Source organism: Microdochium trichocladiopsis, assembly GCF_020744255.1.
Source record: "Microdochium trichocladiopsis strain MPI-CAGE-CH-0230 chromosome Unknown B0I36scaffold_4, whole genome shotgun sequence".
NCBI lineage: Eukaryota > Fungi > Ascomycota > Sordariomycetes > Xylariales > Microdochiaceae > Microdochium > Microdochium trichocladiopsis.
The window spans coordinates 1,596,292-1,615,942 of record NW_025763547.1 but is presented as its reverse complement, the minus strand read 5'-3'; the positions used below and the strand labels follow the sequence as shown (position 1 = coordinate 1,615,942).

The 19,651-nt window shown below is 52.9% G+C and overlaps 9 protein-coding genes across 9 annotated transcripts; 3 read left to right on the top strand and 6 right to left on the bottom strand.

Annotated features, from left to right (window-relative positions):
* Positions 1 to 570: 570 nt before the first annotated feature.
* Positions 571 to 1,986, top strand: B0I36DRAFT_407647 (uncharacterized protein; the record flags this gene model as incomplete). The annotated part of the gene is made up of 3 exons (XM_046161846.1): positions 571 to 1,341; positions 1,390 to 1,549; positions 1,604 to 1,986. The coding sequence occupies 3 exons, from the start codon at positions 571 to 573 to the stop codon at positions 1,984 to 1,986; spliced, it is 1,314 nt and encodes a 437-aa protein (XP_046013885.1).
* Positions 1,987 to 2,370: 384 nt separating this feature from the next.
* On the top strand, positions 2,371 to 4,590 carry B0I36DRAFT_361777 (uncharacterized protein; the record flags this gene model as incomplete). The annotated part of the gene is made up of 1 exon (XM_046158539.1): positions 2,371 to 4,590. One exon carries the CDS (start codon positions 2,371 to 2,373, stop codon positions 4,588 to 4,590), a length of 2,220 nt encoding a protein of 739 aa, XP_046013884.1.
* A 1,233-nt stretch (positions 4,591 to 5,823) lies between these two features.
* On the bottom strand, positions 5,824 to 6,816 carry B0I36DRAFT_320672 (uncharacterized protein). The gene has a single exon (XM_046153577.1). The coding sequence runs from the start codon at positions 6,700 to 6,702 to the stop codon at positions 5,863 to 5,865; it is 840 nt and encodes a 279-aa protein (XP_046013883.1). The 5' UTR covers positions 6,703 to 6,816; the 3' UTR covers positions 5,824 to 5,862.
* A 379-nt stretch (positions 6,817 to 7,195) lies between these two features.
* On the bottom strand, positions 7,196 to 7,564 carry B0I36DRAFT_266148 (uncharacterized protein; the record flags this gene model as incomplete). The annotated part of the gene is made up of 2 exons (XM_046151209.1): positions 7,196 to 7,485; positions 7,534 to 7,564. Coding segments are annotated over 2 exons (321 nt in total), but the record flags the coding sequence as incomplete, so codon positions are not given.
* A 2,760-nt stretch (positions 7,565 to 10,324) lies between these two features.
* On the bottom strand, positions 10,325 to 10,753 carry B0I36DRAFT_348168 (uncharacterized protein; the record flags this gene model as incomplete). The annotated part of the gene is made up of 1 exon (XM_046156654.1): positions 10,325 to 10,753. The coding sequence occupies one exon, from the start codon at positions 10,751 to 10,753 to the stop codon at positions 10,325 to 10,327; it is 429 nt and encodes a 142-aa protein (XP_046013881.1).
* A 220-nt stretch (positions 10,754 to 10,973) lies between these two features.
* B0I36DRAFT_430369 (uncharacterized protein) lies at positions 10,974 to 11,587 on the bottom strand (the record flags this gene model as incomplete). Its single annotated transcript, XM_046162532.1, has 2 exons — positions 10,974 to 11,444; positions 11,502 to 11,587. The coding sequence occupies 2 exons, from the start codon at positions 11,585 to 11,587 to the stop codon at positions 11,063 to 11,065; spliced, it is 468 nt and encodes a 155-aa protein (XP_046013880.1). The 3' UTR covers positions 10,974 to 11,062.
* A 421-nt stretch (positions 11,588 to 12,008) lies between these two features.
* Positions 12,009 to 13,575, top strand: B0I36DRAFT_348166 (uncharacterized protein; the record flags this gene model as incomplete). Its single annotated transcript, XM_046156653.1, has 3 exons — positions 12,009 to 12,136; positions 12,204 to 13,250; positions 13,494 to 13,575. The coding sequence occupies 3 exons, from the start codon at positions 12,009 to 12,011 to the stop codon at positions 13,573 to 13,575; spliced, it is 1,257 nt and encodes a 418-aa protein (XP_046013879.1).
* A 2,037-nt stretch (positions 13,576 to 15,612) lies between these two features.
* Positions 15,613 to 16,367, bottom strand: B0I36DRAFT_348165 (uncharacterized protein; the record flags this gene model as incomplete). Its single annotated transcript, XM_046156652.1, has 2 exons — positions 15,613 to 15,843; positions 16,092 to 16,367. 2 exons carry the CDS (start codon positions 16,365 to 16,367, stop codon positions 15,613 to 15,615), a joined length of 507 nt encoding a protein of 168 aa, XP_046013878.1.
* Positions 16,368 to 16,894: 527 nt separating this feature from the next.
* B0I36DRAFT_241759 (uncharacterized protein) lies at positions 16,895 to 18,191 on the bottom strand (the record flags this gene model as incomplete). The annotated part of the gene is made up of 2 exons (XM_046149859.1): positions 16,895 to 17,870; positions 17,905 to 18,191. Coding segments are annotated over 2 exons (1,263 nt in total), but the record flags the coding sequence as incomplete, so codon positions are not given.
* Positions 18,192 to 19,651: the final 1,460 nt, after the last annotated feature.

The window sequence follows — 19,651 nt, the reverse complement described above, 5'->3', positions numbered from 1 at the left end:
AACCACAACGCATCAACACCCCTCATGGCAGAAATGGTCGCATTGCTAGCGGATGTGCCAGCGAGCGTACAGTACCTAGTCCTACTCTTTTTGACCTGGGCTTCTCTGTATCTGGTGTATTCACATAGGTACTCACTGCCGGAGTTCGCGCATGCCTGGCTTAAGAGACATGTCATCCTTCCCCTCCTACCTGGTGGTCTGAGCCGTTTACAAGCCTTGCAGCTCGCACTCTTTCTTGCCGTCAACACTATCATGTTGACCTTCCCAATGGAAGGCGCGCAGAGACTCGCCCAGACTGCATCCACCGTGTCCCTCGCAAACATGGTCTCATTATACCTTGGGGGGTATACAAGCCCACTTGCAGACAGGATCTCCATTCCGCTCCCAACCTATCGCTTCTGGCACGCCACAGTAGCGTGTGTGGTGGCCATACAGGGCACGGTGCACGGGTCGATCTGGCTGTACCATGTTGGGGTTGTCAACAACAGAAGGGTCATTTCTGGCCTCTTGGTATGTCGTTGAGGACCACACTATCTCCACAGTTCGCTCAACCACTGACAACCCTAGGCCATGCTCCTCCTTGTGACATTGACACTATCTCCCGTCCTTTGGGTTTTGGGATGGCGCAAGTCCTTTGCTTATTCGCACGTTTGCCTGGCGAGCGCCACGCTCGGCATTGTCCTTTGGCACGTCTTAGAGCAGAAGGGAGTTCTCTCTGTCGCCTTCGTCATAGGTGCATCCATGCTCCTACTTGTAGCAACGGTTGTCAAGCTGTTACTTCGCTTCCGCTTGCGCTCCATGTACGGGAGTTCTGTTGGCACCAGCTTCTCTTTTCCTGGTGCTACTCGCCTCGAAGTCGGCCTCAAGCGGCCCATCGAGCCTTACGCCGGCATGTACTACTATCTGCATTTCCCAGGTCTACGGCACCACTTACACGGCTTCCCTATGATGCTAAGCTCTTGGGATACCTCTAACAAGACAATGGACACCACTAAACTTCACTTCATCTTCCACACACGTCCACCGCTGCCTCTAGCTTCTGAAGAGCGAGGCATTACTGAGGCCACACTTGCAGGCCCTTATGGAGTAAGTATCCCACTGCATCGTTATGAGAATGTGCTTCTCGTTGGCGAAGGCATTGGAATTACTGGCATACTGCCACTTGCTACACTTCTATCTCAGCGTCGACAGCACGATGACACGATGAAGGCAATGAAGGGAGTGCCTCTTCACCGGGATCTAACACGGGTGGTTAATCTGCTTTGGAAAGTGGAGTCCGCAGCGGAGCAACGCTGGTGCGAGGACCTGCTTCTGGCACTCGAGAAGTTCGACGCGCCCAAGGTACGTTTGAGAATAGCCCATAAGACGGCAGTTTCGTTAACATCACAGCCTCTCATCCACATCAATATCATCCTTGAAAGAAATGCGCCGCAAGTCATCAACTTCGCTCATACGAGTCGAAATTCGGTTCGAAGGGGCGACACTGAAGCCAGCGTGACGAAGAGGCTGAAGGATCTCAAATTGAAACCAGGGCGCACGGTTGTTATAGGTATGCTATCCCAGGTGCCCGTCCTCATACCGTGTGTGTGCTCATACCGAATAGTGTGTGGCAACCGGGAGTTCTCGAAAGAAGTGCGGCGGGCCACCATAGACACGAGAGTTCTCACGGACTACTTCGAGACGGAGTACCAGCCCCGTTCTGACATGAGTCATGCAATGGACGGTGTTGAAGCTCGCGAAGTTCCCAGAGGCGGCCGTTCAGAAATGAGGGGAGTGACAGCACAAACCCACACAACAGGAAGGCAGGTGTGGACGCAGACCAAGAAGAAGCTTTCGAGAGCAATGGATGCAGTAGGGGCAAGCTCTAGCTCCGAGATTATTGTGATGCAGGAAAGGATCGAGCAGCCTCGCGGTGTGAGAGAGAGCCCTGTGGTACCCACGCGTCTGACGAGACCGCGGAGGCCGGAAGGAGGTCGCATGTTCTGATTAGTTGTAAAGAATGCTATATTATTGTATACGCTGACTGACCTGTCCTCGATGTCCCTGTTCTCTCAGCGTGACCAAGTAGCATCTGTGCGTGTGTGTGCTGTTACGGGGCCCTGAAATGAGTCACGTGATCCGTTCATCTTCCTCACTCAAAGTCATATGATGGTCGACAAGCAGGTGCTATCGCAGCCGTGTGGAGTCAACCCTTTCCAAGAATACACAATCACGCTCTCCGTAACTGGTATCCAGATCCGGAAATCTGGAAACAGCATTCCGTCTACGGCATGGCAGGCCAAGTCACTTATATAAATGCTTGACTGCCTCTCGTTCCGCCTTTTACAGACTGTCGCCTGGTGGTCAGAGACATGCTTCACTTCCGCAAGCATGGCCGACAAAAAAGACACGGAAAGAGTAGGGAAGCTGTCTCTGGAAACACCCAAGGACAGATTCCCCGACTATGACCCTGTAGAACGACCCGAACTTTATAGCTTGGCTAGTCTTCGAGGACTGAGTCCCAAGAAGGGCGCCAACGCAGGCCAACTGAGGTATGAATTGATGCGCGAGGACGAGGACAGAAAGTATGAGAAATGGAAGGCACCGCTTCTTGCGAGAGAGTTCAAAGCCCGAGTGGGACCCCAGGAGTTGTCACTTCAGGATATGATCCAAGCATTGAAGAAAGCAGACGACCAAATTCGTGAAGCAATGCAGGCTGATGATGGAGACGACGACGACGATGGCGGCGACGATGATGATGGTGGTGACGACGATGGAGGTGGAGACGGTGATGATGATGGTGGTGATGCTGGTGGGCAGGCTCACAGCAGTAAAGGGACGACTCAAATTGGAGACAAGCAGCGAAACCCTGGTCTACCAACTCCATCTCCAACTCCAGCAGCAGACATCGGCGACGTTCAGGCTCGTTCCAGAGAGCCACTACACCAATCGGAGGAAGAAGGGGAAGATGTGTCACCACAGCCTACTGGCCGCCAGGGCTCAGCAACACGGAGCCCGTCTGTGAAGATCGAAGACTCTCCCGAACCAGAAGCTCAGACTGGTGCTTCCAAAACCATCCGAAATGTGGCCAAGAAGGCTGTGGAATTTGTGACCGGCTCCACATCACAGCAAGGAGCTTCTACAACTTCACCTGAGCCTTCGGCCCCAGCGCATCCCGCACAGGCACAGGCAGCCGCCGCCGCCTCGACTCTCTCCACATCACAGGAAGGAGCTTCTACAACTTCACCTGAGCCTTCGGCCCCAGCGCATCCCGCACAGGCACAGGCAGCTACCGTCGCCTCGACTCTCTCCACATCGGCAGACACATCAAATAGTCAGGATGAGATGCTTCAAGCATCAATGAGGTGGGAAGAGTGCTGGCGGAACCTCACGTCTCATCAGTTCAATCTCAGTCTCCGAATACAAGAATTTGAACTGCTTCTCAGGAAGCCCGAAAGCCCGGAGGTGACTAGCAGGGGAAAACGCATCGTCTCCCAGTGCGACAAATCCTTGAATGCATGCCACGAAGTGATGAGAAATCTATCCGGGATACTTGATGAGGCCAAAGCTCATTCATCGAGCCAGATCGCCGACTCGGACGAGCTCACAGAGCGGCGCGAAAAGACTGAGATCGCCAGAAAGCTCATGACCAAAGATTCCAACGAGCTGAGCCATATAAAAGACATAGTGACTCCCTCTCGGCCCAAACTCGTTAAAATGACTTGGCGGGAAAGGGCAAATGAGCTGGGGTTCAGACCAGCCCCAATGCCGGTGGCAAGCAGCGACGGAGGCTCATCAGCATTTAGGAGCAATCCCGACTCGTCACTACCACGGGGCACAGGACATGACGAGCAACCACGGACGGCCGCCGGCGGCACAGCCCCTGCTGCTGGAGAGTCAGAATACGTCTTACTTTGGGACCCGGAGGAGTTTTCCGATGTCCAGGAGTACTTTGACACAAATGTGAACAAAGCCGAGATTAATGATACCAAAGCTATTCTGGCAGGAGAGTTCAGACCTCCAGACTCATGGTGTCCGGTTGGCCACTTCTCCGCGGACAAACGTCGCTGGGTTCAATTCACGATCTTGGACGAGAAACACATGGGCTTCGCGATTGGTGTGACAAGAAAGCAGCAGCTGATTGTCGAGTACAGCTGCGGCCAGAACGACAAGAGGGTGAGTAACGGAGTCATTCTTCCCGCTCTGGAGTACGAGGAGGCACGAGACGAATTCCGCAAGTTTCAGGATAAACGAGGCCCGGAAGCCACAGCAGTTTATTCTTATGGTCTACGCAGGAACTTAGCTGGAGTCTCGTTTGCAAACCTTGACCTGGATAATAGCATTGTCTGCAGGTTCGCATCCAAGGGAGCCGTCCAGAGAAAACCGGACGTTCTCGTTCTGCTCCGTTCACTCGACCCTGAAGCCGACTACCACGACAGGTTCTACACAAGGGCAGAGCTAGAAACGATCTTCAAAGGGGCAATGCGTGCATGGATCGACGACCGAATGCCAATGGCCGATTATGATGACGAGGACGTCGAAGTTGCTAAGCGCAATGTGAAGCGTTTGTTTCACCGAGAGATGCGCAAAGTACAAGGTCGACGTTACTGAAGTGTCAAGCCATGGTATTTAGCGTGAGAGTAGAGTCACTGCTGGCCAGATGACTGGGCTAGTCTTAGAGAAAGAATGTGCACAGCCTTGATCGTGCGGTAGTTTTTCACTTTTTCGTAGCTCACCAGAATGCAAGACCAGCAATACAATTTATTTTACCTTGCAATTACTTCCCTCTCAACAGTCACTAGTCATGAGATCACTTGTATGCTACGCAGTGCCGTCATTGATATCCACAGCGATGGCTCAGTATCCTGGTGAAAGGATGTGGCGCAAGACGAGGCATCGCGCTGCCACACACTTCCAAGACATCTCTTGTGGTAGGTCGACACGGAGTCACCGCGAATCCCCCTCCGGTTTCCCAAAACCCAATTCCAGGAACTGGTCCGCAGATTCCGGGTTCCGCAACCCTGTCCACGAAATTGGATGGTATATAATGGTCCGACGATCTGACCACAGCGAGGCCAAAACAAACACCACCATACGCCATCTCCTCATGGATGTCATACAAACGTTCAGTTGTGGCTGCTCTGTCAAGCATCTCGAGTGCCTCGAAAAGAAATGGCGTCTCCTGCAAGAAGGATTCACACAGGCTGGGCCCACAACACTGGTAGCCAATTGGTACAACGAATGCAACGTGCACAAAGCCCCTCGAGTCATCGAAACCTTGCGACTCTATAGCACAGGAAACCCTGTGCCCAGAATGGAGGCTCTAGCGAGTTGTATGAGATTCATATGCGAGAGTCGGGTCGAAATCGGGCCTGAGCTTTGGCTGGCGCTTCTCGACCACTGGGGAAGGTCCGTGTCGTTCAACTGTTCGGAGAGGAAGGACTTGGTGCAAGATATGGCCCTCAAAGTAGTTGAACAGATCGACGGTCGAGGTTTACAGGCTACCTGGCAAGAGGCTCTTGGCTATGTGCTGGATGATGAGCGGTGTCATGAGAGGAGTCTGAGCAGCCTAATGCCCCAAGAACTCCCTCCCAGCATTACTTTACTTTTGGGTTGGGCCCTCGTGCCAGATGTCAGGCAAAGGACTTAATGTCCAACTTGGTTGGAAGAGCCCAGGCGACCCCGTAGAAGCCCTATCAGGTTGATAGGATGTGATATGTCTAGCCTATTCTTTTATGAATCTCTGGAACTACTTATGCCATCTGATCGTGAATAAGACCATTCTCGCATTGCTGCATTCGTCATGGCATTTATTCTTATCTTCACGACAATATCTGGCAGGTTGTCATAGACATTCTGTGTTGTGCTTTTGCATTCTACATTCTATTGGTGATGAGCTGACCATTGGCTCCCCCGCCTCCTCCTCTTCCTCGACATTGCATCGTCCTTTGGTCGAAAGTCTTTGAATGCGACAATTCTTCTCAAGTTCTTCGCACCTACCCCACCCTCACCGTGCTGCAGTCGCTGTGAATCTGGCCGTGCCAACCTTTTTATGCTGACATTTGGTGGTATTTCCGCTTTTGCGCAGGTGCCTTCACTCCAGGTCTGCAGCTCATCTTCGGCGTCGATCGAGTCCTGGGGGGAGCTGCATGAAGTGCTATTGAGCCAGGAGTCCCAATCAACATCATCATCGAGGCGTTCGAAAGAGGGTATTTGTCTGAGTGTCGGTAGAAACACATCCTTTTTGTTTGCCTTGAAATTCATCGGACCTAGATCGCCTTGGTCGAGGGCGATATCGTCAGAACAGATGCCCCAGCTAGTCATGACAGCAGGCCCTTCTGTGTGGAAGAGCTTGCTACAGTCCATCCTAGGTATGAAACTGCTCTGGACGTTGTAGCTGTATGGGCCGTGCCGCAGGGTGACCAACTGATGACAATCGTATTGCAGACGGAGCTCTGTCTGTACGAGTGGCCAGGAACTGAACTGATTTTGGAAAAGCTCTCCAATGTGGAATGACATGCGACCTATAGAATAAGCGCTGCTGTCGACGGCAACTTGAGAGCTCGAGAGGCTCGCGGATGAGAACCAACAATCGACAGTGCCGCGGCTTGAAGTGCATCCGTCGAACACCGTTGGAGTGGGGCCAAAGCATTCAAGCGTGACACGAAGTCCAGCTATGGGCTTCTCGAGCAGATCGAGAACATGGCAGGAGATTGAAGTCATTGTAGCGGCAGTCTCTGAGCGCTATTCACCCATCTAGGATGGCTGGGTCGTGCCTCAGCTCTACCATAAATGTGCTAATCAGTACCTTTGAGACTTTCGCATGTAGAGTTGCAGCTAAATAACCACCTAGAAAACCACGAAGAAGCAGGGGGCAACCTGCTCCCGTTTATATGGGCAATTCATTGACCGGGCTTGCAAATTCACGTAACAGGAACGTGACGCATGAAACACCACTGTGTACCAAGCGCGCGCTTGAGATGAAATGGGTGACCCACTTGAAGCACGCTCAGCGCTTGCAGCGGCAATGGGGTGGCTTATGTCATCCACCAAAGCTCAGTATACACATCCTTTGTGCAGCCGACGTGTTGAGAATAGCAGAAGCACAACCAACGCGAGATCCATTCAACTGGCAAAAGAGTGGGACTACATTTCTCTTTACTAGAATACAACGCCGCACTTGGCTATCACACAGTGGAGGCTCTCATTTCGCCCGCCAGTACAAAACAGCTGCAACTGAGTAGTAAAGAACAGCATCTACACTCTGGAAAAGCAGGGCTGCGGGTATGGCTGCCAGTAACAGAGCAATGAAATGAATGGTTGTTCTTGATTGAAAGCGCACAAGATATCGCGAAGGCCATTCGAGTGCTAGTATCCCCAGAGCACTAACCACGTTCAGAAGCTGCAGAATTGGTATGGGATATACTGCTCGATCGACCTTCTTCGTGGCGAAGTCCCAGAACACTTTGGGCCAGAAAAAGCCGTGAAAGCCGGCAGACAGTTGATCTTTCTCGATTAGTTGTGGCACTCATCCTAAGTCCTCGAGGTACATACATGTGGCAGCAGAGATTGCGATGAGGCGGGCAAGCTGTGCCCAAACGGGCGGCCGGCGGTACGCGTCCATATCTATGGGATAAGGCTGTTTGGAGTGTGTTTATGTAATGCAAGATATGCACGTAATGTAAGGCGTGCATGTAATGCAAGGTGGGGACGTAATGCAAGGTGGGCATGGAATGCAAGATGGGCATGCGGTGTTACATGAGGTTTCCGATCTGTGAGACGCGGAATCTGAATGGTGTGAACCGATTGCGGTTTACCAGAAGCTGTCACCGGCTTTGCTCGCATATAGTGTCAGGTACCAGGCACTAAATTTTCCGGCGTCAAGCTTCTGCAGACCAAGCATGCGAGCGAAGCATCCATCATGTCAGACTGCATGCCAGGATTATCTTTTTATGTTTGCAACATAAATAATTTCCGTGGCTGCTGCCAAATTGACCCGTGCGCACGGCCTGATGGTTGCCCCCCCTCTTTTCAACAATGACAATGACGACGATGACGTCAGCGACTTCGACGACGGCGACAATGACGACGGCGACAATGACGACGACAACATCTCAAGGTCCCACGCAGAGCCCAAACTCACTCTCTACATTGACGATACTCTCAAGTGAAACGGCAAATGCCGCTCTAGCACAGGCAAGCCCTATCGAAATACAGAAGATATTCATCGGCTCTCTCGCTGCCGCTGGGGCTTTGCTACTGATTGTGACGTTCGTTGCGTGGCTCTTTTGGCGGAAATATGAGAGAGCTAAGCTGATGCAGCAAGAAGGTGAGTCTTCAACCCGGTCCTCCGGGAAGCACCTCTGACAAGCAGATAGCGGCCAACGTACAACAGTTCCTGGATTGCTCACCGACTAGTCTTGCTGGCGCCGAGATCTCTGGGCAAGTGGGACATGTACAAACACCTCCAGAGCCATCAACTGTGAGACGAGCGCCAACACAGCATGAGTCGCAACTCGGGCACTACGTGCTCTATCCCATCGCCGAGCTTTCAAGCGAGCCGCAGCACGGGCAGGCACGCCAGACTCCTGCATGCAATGGTGATTGCACTGCTCTGAGTCCTGGTGGTACTCTTGCAATCGAACATGTTTGTCAGGATCACCAGTATATCAATAGTTGGACAAAACTGTAACGTTGCGATGGAAAGGTCGTTGATTGCTAGCTACTGTTCCATAGTGACCAATACAGGGTGCCTGGAGACCAGGCTATTCGTATTTGAATCCACTCTCTGCTGTTGTGAAGACAGAGTCGTACGCGGGGCAAGCCTCGCTTGCCTGCCCAGACTGCGACGCAGAGTAGAACACGCTGCCTTCCGCACTACCTCCCTGAGACATGTTTTGTTCGTCCTGGTAGGAATCCTCGCAGTCTTTCCAAAGTCAGCTAGCTCACACCAAGTAGTGGACTTGAACATACCTCGCATCTCGTGTAGGACACTTCTTGCACAAGGAACTTTCCCGCCAGAAGCTGCATATTGTCTGGTGGCGGTAAGCATGTACCCTGCAGCACCCATCATCATCTCCCTGATATCTTGGTCGGATGGCGTCCAATACCCGTGCCGGGACAACAGAAACCGTAGACAGCTTCCAACAGCCTGGAGGACGCCATCATGTCCTACAATCTTCGCTGTGCCGGTCGGCACGAGAGGCCCTGCAGCAGCCTGAACTGCTGCTGTGGCGAGACATTGCATGGAGTCTTGGCCCAGAGGGTATTGGGGTGGAGGGAGCGCAGCGGAGTGCGATGGTGCAGTGAGCAGGCTGTTCGTGGGTTGATGTGCCGGGAGAAGGGTGGTCGGACTGAGGGGTACAATGTACTGATTCATGTACTGGGAGGGCAGGAGAATGGAAGTGGGCAAGATCAAGTGGAGGAAGGGAGGAGTCTGTTGCTGGACGGGGAGCGTGTTGTTGAGTCGGTCCATCTTCGCCGGAATGATGTATGCCGTCGATGTTGACGAAAGATGGTGAGAAGACCGTGGGAGGAAGTGTGGAAGATTGCAGAAGAGAATGTGGTGCGGCGTGTGGTTGCGTGGACAAAAGACAGACGCAACAGGAGCACTACCCAAGGAGCACGACTTATATGAAAAGGAGCGCCGCCTTTTCACGACAAAACTCAGAAGGACATGTGAGCGCATCTGAATTTGTCACTATCCTAAAAACAACTACAATCTAAGCGCCGTGTGCCTCCAACGTGTGATGAGAGATGCATCCCCCTCTTCTCAAGGTGGTGGGCACTAAAGTGTGATGAGAGATGCATCCCTCTTCTCAAGGTGGTGGGCACTAAAGTGTGATGAGAGATGCATCCCGCTTCTCAAGGTGATGGGGAGTGCGCCTAGTAACCAAGACTGAAAAGTGTGGTGGGCCAGCCACCGACAGACAGGTACAGAAGCCTAATAATAGTAACTGTTGCGGCGACGGCTTCTTCGCTCATCACGACTACTGTGGGATGATCTCCGGGAATGTTGCCGCCGCAGAGGAGGATCCCGATCCTTCTCTCTCACATACACCTCCTCGTTCTTGTCAAGCCTGCTCTACCGTCAGTATCCACTAACCAAGAACCAACAGGAGGCACATACACAAACTTGGTGAGGAGAAAGGCGCCAGTGGCAAGGGCAGCTGTCTTGAAGAACCCCATGTTGCTAGTGTGCACGAGTACAGTTTGGTGAGGGTTGATGGCTCAATGTCTCTCGAGCTCTATTGTGCTTATATGTCCAGCTACGTGCGTAAAACGAGTTCCCGTCATTCCAAAACCGGTTTTCGTGTTTCTGCTTCCCTTCCCACGAAACACCACGTCAAATCCAACTCTGGGACTGCGTAAACCCAAGAGCAGGCCCTCCTGGACCTGCCCCCGGTGCAGCGTTGATCTCTTCCCTGAATTCAGCGAAAGCTTTGTGTATCTTGCCGATGACGCCCGCCACTAGAATTCTCTGGTGCTCTATGATCATATTGAAAGCGGCTTCACGTTCACGAAATGTTGTGACCTTCTTCGCAATAGCCGTGGCATGCTTGCGTTGCAGGCTTGCAACCTCCGTCTGCAGCTCGAACACTTGCTCTCGGAGAAAGTCGTTCTCGTCTTCTAGCTTGCGTATCTGAATTGATAGTGGTTGGTTGATAAGCTCAGAGATGGGAATTGATCGCTGCAGCTCCCGTTGCGCGGGATTTGATGGCGGAGCCGGCAGAGGCTTGTGCGCCTGAAACATGGGGAATTCTTGTGATGCCATGGCGTGACTGTGTTTCATTTGAGCTACAACATCTGAAATCCTTGCCCGACGCGAGACTTATATGTACAGAAAAGAAAGGCGGGCGAGCAACCCACGCGAGGGGCCGAGCAGAAAAATCCGGACACCTCACAGGGAGTATCAGTGACACCCTCTCCGAGCCATTGCACCACCCCACCACCTTCCTTTCACTCGGAACACTTTCCATATTAGGGTGTGCCATGGCCACACTATTGGCTTCGTTACCAGATTCCCGGGTCGCGCAAGAAGAATTGATTGGCCAGCAACTCAACTGTTCTGCTTACATGAACCTTATTCGAACCCAAGACTGATCCCTGTCTCGTCAATGTACTGCATCCAATCAAGAGCTTTGGAAGGTACTTCCGCGCCGCCCTCGTCGCCAGCCGAGTCATCCATTGCGCTTGATTTTGTTGGTTCCTCATCCCCCTCTCCATTGTGGATCCAAGTGTGCACGTCAGAGGTGAAGTCTGACAAGCCTCTAATCACATCTTCCAGCTTGCCGCCTGTCTCGTCAACCCGAATCTTGCACTGCGAAGTGACCTTTGACACTGAGTCAACACCTTCAGTCAGAGATTCAACTTCTTTCCTCAAGAGCTGCACTTGGTCACCGAGACGTCTGATGCTGGCTACTTCATGAAGGATGTGCGCTAAATTCTGTGAAATCTCGTGTATGCTGCAGGGATATGTTCAGCCACCAACAACCAACAGACACTCATGTGGAGGAACGCACCTTGTGACCCCTGCATGCTCATCGTGTCCCTGGAAGATCTGCGCAGGCTGCAGGATGTTGCACCGACTGTGCCTCGGGCAAGACATGGTGGCGCCCTGATTGATGTGCACGAATGCTTGCGCGGTGTCTTGTCGGCCGCAGCCGGAGGAATGCAACGTTGTCCCGGCGATGGATGTTGGTAAAGCTGAACCACACGGCCCGGCTGACCAACATAAGCCCGGATGTGATGGATGAGTAAACCCGAGCGGGGTAAATTGACTGTCTGAGGCGTTCATTTTGAGTGTGAGACCACGAGGAGGAAGCGTGTAAATGACTGCTCAACAATGCGCTCGAGCCGACGTGCTTTATACATTGTCCTCGTGGCTAAGCGCGCGGCTTGCTCAATCCCGAGAACTGTTCCCGCAATTCTACAAACAAGATCCTGCGCCCCGCGGCTATTTAAGCGCCTGGGTACATTTCAGACGTTCTTCCCCTCACACCCGAGGAGGAAAGACAGACGTAGACACCATGGCGGTCCTCAAGATTGCCTCCTTCACTCTATTCCTTGTCCATACTCTGGCCTTTGGACACGGCCCGACTATCTGCGTGTGGAGTCCAGCTGTGACTGTTCAAGCCGGGGGCATGATCACAACCAGGTTTGTACGAGTCCTTTTCTATCACCAACAAAGCTAAGCCTGTTAGGGTATTCAACCCGACATCCAGCCGATGTGAAGCCACACTTGAGTTCGCAGACGCAGATTTCCTCCCAGTGAGGTATCGTTTCGGGACTTCCGATTGCCCTGGAGAGCTGCAAGAGCTCGAGCTAGTGATCGCCCCTGAGTCGCCACCCGGCGACGCCCTTCTCACATGGCAGTGCGCCGGGTTTGCAACAGCTTCTTGCGCACATATCGTTATTGAAGGTGGAACCAGAGAGCTCACGAATTCCGACGGCATTGCCACCGCCTCCTGCGCCCAGGAAGCAACGTCAGGCTCCCTTGAAGTGATTCCCATCGAGTCGACTACTGGTCTCCTAACTACTATTACATCACTGATAATCATTCCAATCGCTGCCGTCCTGGGTTCATCGACAACGTCTAGCGTGACACCACAGGCTGATTTGGGCACAGCAACAGAGACATCTGGGATACAAACCGCGTCCACTTTCAGTGTGGGTGGTGCCAACGAGCAGGCCCTTCCCACAGCGTCGAGTTCGGCGGCAACCATTACCTTCACACCCTCTGTAAATGCTGAAGGTCAAGGGACTTCGACGGCCGCGGTGCCCAGTAATTTCGTGCCGTCTTCTATCGCCACCCTCTCCATTCCCTTACAAGACAGCTCCATTTCCAGCGGCATTACTGATAGTCACAGCACGAGCTCCTCCAATCTTTTCAATTTCGGCGATCTACCCCCAGCTTCTCAATTCCTTGTCCCAGACTTCGCCACGACATCCTCCGCATCGCAGGCAGCTATTCTTACACCCTCACCCTCACAAACTACCTCCTCGTCTCTAGACCTGAACATGACCCCTGCTGTAGGCCAGGATGCATTCCCGTCCTCCCCTTCCCAGCAAACAGTTCCCACCTCCTCGAGCTCGGCGCTTAGCAGTCTAGGCGCAAGTTCCTCCATTCAGGGTGGGAACCCAACCGTGTCGACAAGAGCGGAACAGACTAATCCACCTAGCCTTGGCGAGCAGGGTGAGGAAATCTCTTCTGTTGCCGGTGAGGTTGCCTTCAGAACGCCCAGAACCCTGAGAAGGAGACTTCACTCTAGGTATGGGGAGTGGTTCCAGCACCCCTCTCACAACGACATGTCCCTGTTGACCTGACTCCTCACAGGCCTTTCTTATATGTTCCAGAGCGCTAACTCGTGGACTATCATAGGTGGAAATAATCAGCCCTTCTCGAGTAGCGCTCCCAGTTCGACGCCGCCAGCAGCACCTCTGCCAGACGAAAGTCCCTCGGGGCCCACAGCCGCCCCCCCGACAAGCGAGCTCGACGCTTTTTCTGTGTCTAGTAGTCCCATCAACCGTGGCACATCTTCCAAGACCTTGGTGGTGGTTGCCACGACTTTGACGGTGGTTGTGACTGCATGGTGAGCAGGTGCTCGAGTCCAGGGTTTTCGCGCTTGAAGATGCTTCCTTTTGCAACGCTGCGGGTCAGTGTTCAGAGACTTATAAATATGGCTAGAAGTTCCACGTGCTTTCACTGCTTTCCTACTCTCCTCTGTCACTCCCACCTTCATATGCAGCAGCTATCAAGTGTTTCTCAATACAATATTGTCTCCCCCATTGTCAAGATGCAGAGATCATTCGTTGTCGATACTCCTGACGCATCCCACTTTGTCGTTCACCCCCCCACGCCGCCACTGGCTCCTCGCGGACATGTCGACCCGAGATACAAGAGCTTTCTCTGGCCAACGTTTCACCTCGAGACCAAAGAGTCCCAATCTATCATGCGTCTTAACCAAGAGGTCATTTTCTGGCAAGAGGCATACTTGCACTCACAACAGCAAACGTCAACAACGATTGATAGCCTATTGTTTCGCCTCGGGGAGTTAGAACAGAAATTTATTGGCCTACAGATGAGTTTCGTGGTATATTGTGATATGCTACCTGGAATACACTGTGTCGCCAGACTAACACTATGAAGACGTCTGCCCTGCGAACAACCTCGGCATCCCCTCGGGATTTCAGCCCCTCGACTCCTGTGGCGATGACTCCCAGAGGTCCAGCCGCCGCTCAGCAAAGCTAGACATTGTGTGGATAGTGGGACGTGGGAAGGATCTCAGCTGGTTTGAGGTCAGCCTTCACTCTACACCTTGGAAGCATGTACATCACCCACAAGTTGCCACTCTGACGGGGGCCAATCTGGGTCAGCGGAAGACGAGTAGTCATATAGCTTGCCATTTGTGAACAAGGACAAATATATCTCGGATGGAAAATCCGATACAAATTTCTTACACATTCTGAGTACAGTCCTTCGCCGACGTGCTGCTGTCGTCCCCCGAGCGCAAGGAACGTCGACCCCAGTGTCGTGTAGTCGGGGAGGCCAGTGGTCCAGTGAGGAGAAAAGATGGAAACGTCCACCATGGAAGAGCACGAGCTTGACGTGCGCTAGCTGGTCTTGTGACAAGTAGATGCATTTCCTCAGGATGCTAGTCCGCCTTATGCTCGAATTCTTCTTCATGATCTCACGTTCATGGCTGACAAGTGACGGATGAGAATCTTGACATTCGCAGAGTCTATGTTCCCTGGCTCGCGTTGAGAGGCCTTTTGACGCCTTCCAAGTGAAGACGGGCAGGCACATCACTAGGGAATGTTTTCTGAAACGCGAATTTCGCAATATGGCAACCAAGAAACCGACTTCTGGATCCTTGTCACGAAAATCAGGATGCACCGTTTGACACCAGTGATTACTATATATAGACTTTCCTACTCAGAACTGTTCGCTGCCTGCACGTCCCACAACTTGAGCATACCATACTCAACACATGGATCGTATGCCGCCGGAGATCCGTTGCATGGTCGCGGAGCTATTGCCCACGAAAGATCTGCGCACATTTCGCTTGACATGCCGGTTTCATGCTTATCACTTTTTCCACATACTGGCGCGCCAGTTCTGCATTCTGGGTACACTGCGCTGTCTCGTCAGCTTCTCGAAGTTCCTCGACTACATACCGACACAATACACGCGGCAGATCACCATTTATAATGGGAGATGGCCCTCATACTCACGCAAAGAGTGGAAGCGAAGTATGCTGATGCTTGACGATCGATATATGCCCATGCGGCGATTCGATGACGAAGATATGAAAGAGGCCTACCGTCGTTATCGTAGACTTCTTCGGGACACAAATAAGGAAGTTGATGTCCATTTCGCCCGTGGGGTTCTCTCGAAACTACAAAATCTCCAAACCATCAGAATCGCCTCATTGAGACCGTGGGTATATAGTCCTCAGAATCCTTATCTATCCGCTCTGAGAAAGGATATATGGATATCTCCAACATTCGATGGAACTGCGAATGGCATCACGGCTTATCTCCTGCCATCTTTAACTTCGAGTGTCACTTCTTTGCACCTCAGTGGAAGACTCAATCCTCATTGCCTACAGGATGCGCCATGTCTTCCGCAACTTAGAAGTCTTCGTGTCGAAGCGCTTTGTTTTTCAACCGATGACGAATGGGTCTTTCACAAGAACTTCCCTTCTCTGGTGAGTCTTGATCTTGGTATATCCCCAAGGTCATTATCAATACCATACCAGCAAGACGTTGTGCTTCCTGATCTAAAAACTCTTCGATTCCGTGGAGTACATGTTTCTGAAGTCTGTCTTGTCGGAGTAGCACAAGCGCACACCCGTCTACAATCTATATATTTGAGTGAGACTACTATCCTTGATGGTCAGTGGAGCTCGTGCCTGGCTGCCATCGAAAGCTCGACTGATATTTCAGTCCATATGGGAGACGTAGAACCAGCCTGATCACGTAGTGGGAGGAGCAAGAGGAGTCACGCTTGAGGGGTTTTTCCGTTTTCTTTTTTTTGGTGCGAAAGAGGCTTGCCAAATAGCAACGTACTGAGGTCTAAGACAACATTGCGCTCATGATCTACGCTCTACTTTGCCTGGTATGCAGACGCAGTTGACCTGGGGTTCCTTGTGGACCAGGAGCCGAACAGAGTTCGGGGCGTCGTGGGACCCGGGGCATTGTGGAGCACGGAGCCGCCGAGCCTTGGAGAGTCGGGGCCGTGCGGTCGTTGAAACTGCGGACTCCACTTCACCGATACCCCACCATGGCACATGCACAAGCCACGGGACTGGCCAAATGCTGCCGTCGCTCACCAAGTCCAGTAGTCTGTGAAAGAGCAGGCCTGATCCAGTACGGTAAAGTGACATTCAAAGGGTGAATGTATGATTGGTAAGGGCATCCTTTGGCAACTTCCTCGCCTTGCTCGTGTGCGGATCACCCACAAACCACTGACGACATCAGTTCGGCACTTTTGTGACATCTTGTGGCAGATCAATAGTTCTTGGTTTTTCTGCTACGGAACAGCCAGAACTTGACTATGCTGTTGGGGAACATATCTTCCGCTTGCGACATGTGAAAACATCTATCTTCGAGCTCTGGCACGAGAAGAACGTTTATTGAACCGCTTGTATGCGGGCGAGGGCGGACTGTGTACCAGACTGGAGTCTGCAGGACCGTTTGGCGTGCCTGGCGGGTCTGGTGTGCCTGGCCTTGCCGGCTCGGAAGTGCTCGGTGCGCTTTTCGGGATCTCATCAGCATCCCAAGAGCACGGCTGGTTAATGATGGCCAGACCGACCGACGGAGACTGCTGATTCTCAACTGCCGGATCGTCGTCAGCTGGTTCCGCGAACAAACGACAATAAAAAAAGTCGGCAGGGCTAGAATCGCCGCCCTCCTATGTCTCAATCGTGTCGACAACGTCCTTGTCCTGTTCGGCTGCTCGTTCAGCAGACTCTTTAGCGCTGTCGTTGCGTGCTCTGGTGTTGGCGTGCTTCACGAAGGCGTCACGAACTCCTTCAGCCCACAATCTCAAGTTTCTGAATGCCGATATGCCATCCCGACGCGCTTCTTCGTCGTGGATAGCGTAGGCCTTGATCATGGTCATGTAATAACACGAACTTTGGTCTGGTGCTGTAGATGGACCAACATGGTGTGCGTAAAATGTCATACATCCCGCCACCAATGTTACGCTGATGCAATAGGCTTTGTTGTCGTAGTCAGGCTCGCCGAGACGGTAATTCCGCAGGCTGTGCATGCTGTGGGAGCCGTGAGCGCCGTTAAGCATTGCTTGTCGGTCGGCTACGGCTTGGGTGCCGCGGGCAGACTTGACTTCGAGAAAGAAGTTCGGCGCGGCTGGCACTCCCAGTTCCTTGTTTGGTATGATATCTTCGTCAAGTTCCTCTCTGACTTGATCATCCACGCTCTCCAGCAATACACCGTCGAAGAAATCCGGAACAGGCTTGGCCGTCATGTTCTTCGTGAGTGAAGCCAAGTTGTTGAACGGAAGTTGTCCGTCATTGTGCATCTTGACTTTGCCAGTGATTATCGGAACGATGGTTCGCATCAAAGTGCCCTCCGAAGCATTTGCGTTCTGATGGGCAAAATCCTGCACGGTATTGTGCAGCCCTTTGGTAGGTGAGAGTGAGCCGCGTGTGGTTTTGGCGATGCGCCGCAATTCCTCGAGATTATCGGGTGGCGGTGTCCGGTCGCCGTTGGCAGACAGGTGGCAATCAGGGTATATGCCATTGTCGATACAGTATTGGGAAAACCTGTTGTCATAAGCCGTCGAGCGTCTGATTTTCTTGGAGGAAGCCTTCGAGGAGACGCTCGTCGGTCTTGTCGAGGGTCTCGATCCACTGCTGCCAGACGCACTCAGTGGGACATGTTGGGCGACCGCTCTCCAACACTGTTCGACTTTTCGGGGTACTGCTGGCCACCATGAGTCTTCCAAAATTGACTAGGGAATCAAAGTGCACATACCCCTCGAAGATTTTGGAGATCGGGCCGCCGCCTCCAGCAAAACGATCAAGGGGATCAAGCTGCGTTTCTGAAAACCCAATCTCTGCCTCATCTCTTGTGCGGGGCTGACCGGACGTCGTAGACACAGATGAATGGTGACACGCGGTGCGGCGATTAAACGCCCGTAGTGCGCGCTCTGTGAGCCAAACCTTCGTGAGGCTTGTGTAGACGTCTGTATTGGAAGCCGAGGTTCGTTCTGTTTCAGCCTCGGAGTCGGCTTGTCATGAGAGTCCTCCTTGTGCCAAAGCTCGTTTTGTCCGCATTCGTCCACGTCAACTTTGGTGGCAGGTGTGTCTTTGGACAATTGTCGCCGTTTCCCAGCGGGCCCCAGGCTACTGTCAGGAGGGCGCTTGAGTGATCTGCTTTGGCGCGGCGTTGCTAGGTTGACGGGCGGCAACGTCGCGTCGCACCCAGCTCGCGTCGTTCGACAAGGTCAACTTCTTTCTCGGTCTGGATTCTGCTGGGTAGTCGGTGTTGCTCGCGGAGCAGACCGTTGTGAGCCTTGATGCGCTTTTCGGTGTGGTTATCGCTGAGATGAGACGCCCTGCTGTCTTCCTGAGGAGTGTTAGCGACGACTCATTCACAAGAATGTGGCCATTCTGACCTTGTGCCTTCGTCGATTTTGGCGCACTCTGGCTGCTTAGGCGAGGACGAAGCTGTGCCATGGCGACCAGAGGTTGATGAACAAGCAACATTGGATTTATGGAGGGGTGGGAGAGTTAGTGGGCGCATGTCAGGAATCCTCACAGCCTGTGGTTAAGCGCCTGTAGCGCGCGTCGGAGGAGACCACTGTGGACCGCGCGTCAGCAGCCCTGAGTTTTGATTAGTGCACTGCACATCGCGAAGCGTCAGGGGCATTGCTCGCTATGGTACAGTATCTTAGGGTGCCTTCTACAGGTATCTTCGTGAAGTGATCAGGATGTCCTCGTCGCCCTCCATTCACCCTGGCCAGCACCTGAGCAGGCTGGCGCGTCTGGCCAAGATGGGCCTGCTTCACTTGCTGCGCCAATTGAACGTGCACAATGTTTCAGCGCAAGGCCTGTGCCTTTGATGATTGGATGCTAGCATTCCGAAGGTTACCACAGTCCCAATTGCCTCTCGCCATGGGCGCTTCGACACATGCTCGCAATTGACCCCGCAACGCTGTGGCAAGTGTCATGTATCTCGGGATGCCAACACCCACTCTGCTTCACGTCATGTCCCGTGAGGCCACATCTGCTGATGCTGCGAAGTGTCAAGAAGCAACGGAGTTGAAAGTCGCTAGGCGACCCAACTACAATTCCATTATTGGGAGGAAGGCTACATAAGCCTCTCGCTTGAACTGCTCGTACATCGCTGTCCCACCAAATGCAGCCGGCCTGGTCAACAGCACGGCCAGCCCGCACGCGAGATTGACCAAGATCATAGCTCCGGGTAACATCGTTGTTTGTAAGCTATAAATCCGGAGAACGCGACCCCGGGAGGAGGTGTGGACTGGTGGTGTCCGGAGGTCGAGAAGGCATGCCACCTCACGATGAGATCACGCCGCGAATACAGAACGCACCCGTCAGCACACACGTGGGGGAGGCTCCAGGAGCCCACCTCCGCTCAACGGCGCACGATTGCCGAGGCGCAAGTGATCCGCTGGTGGATT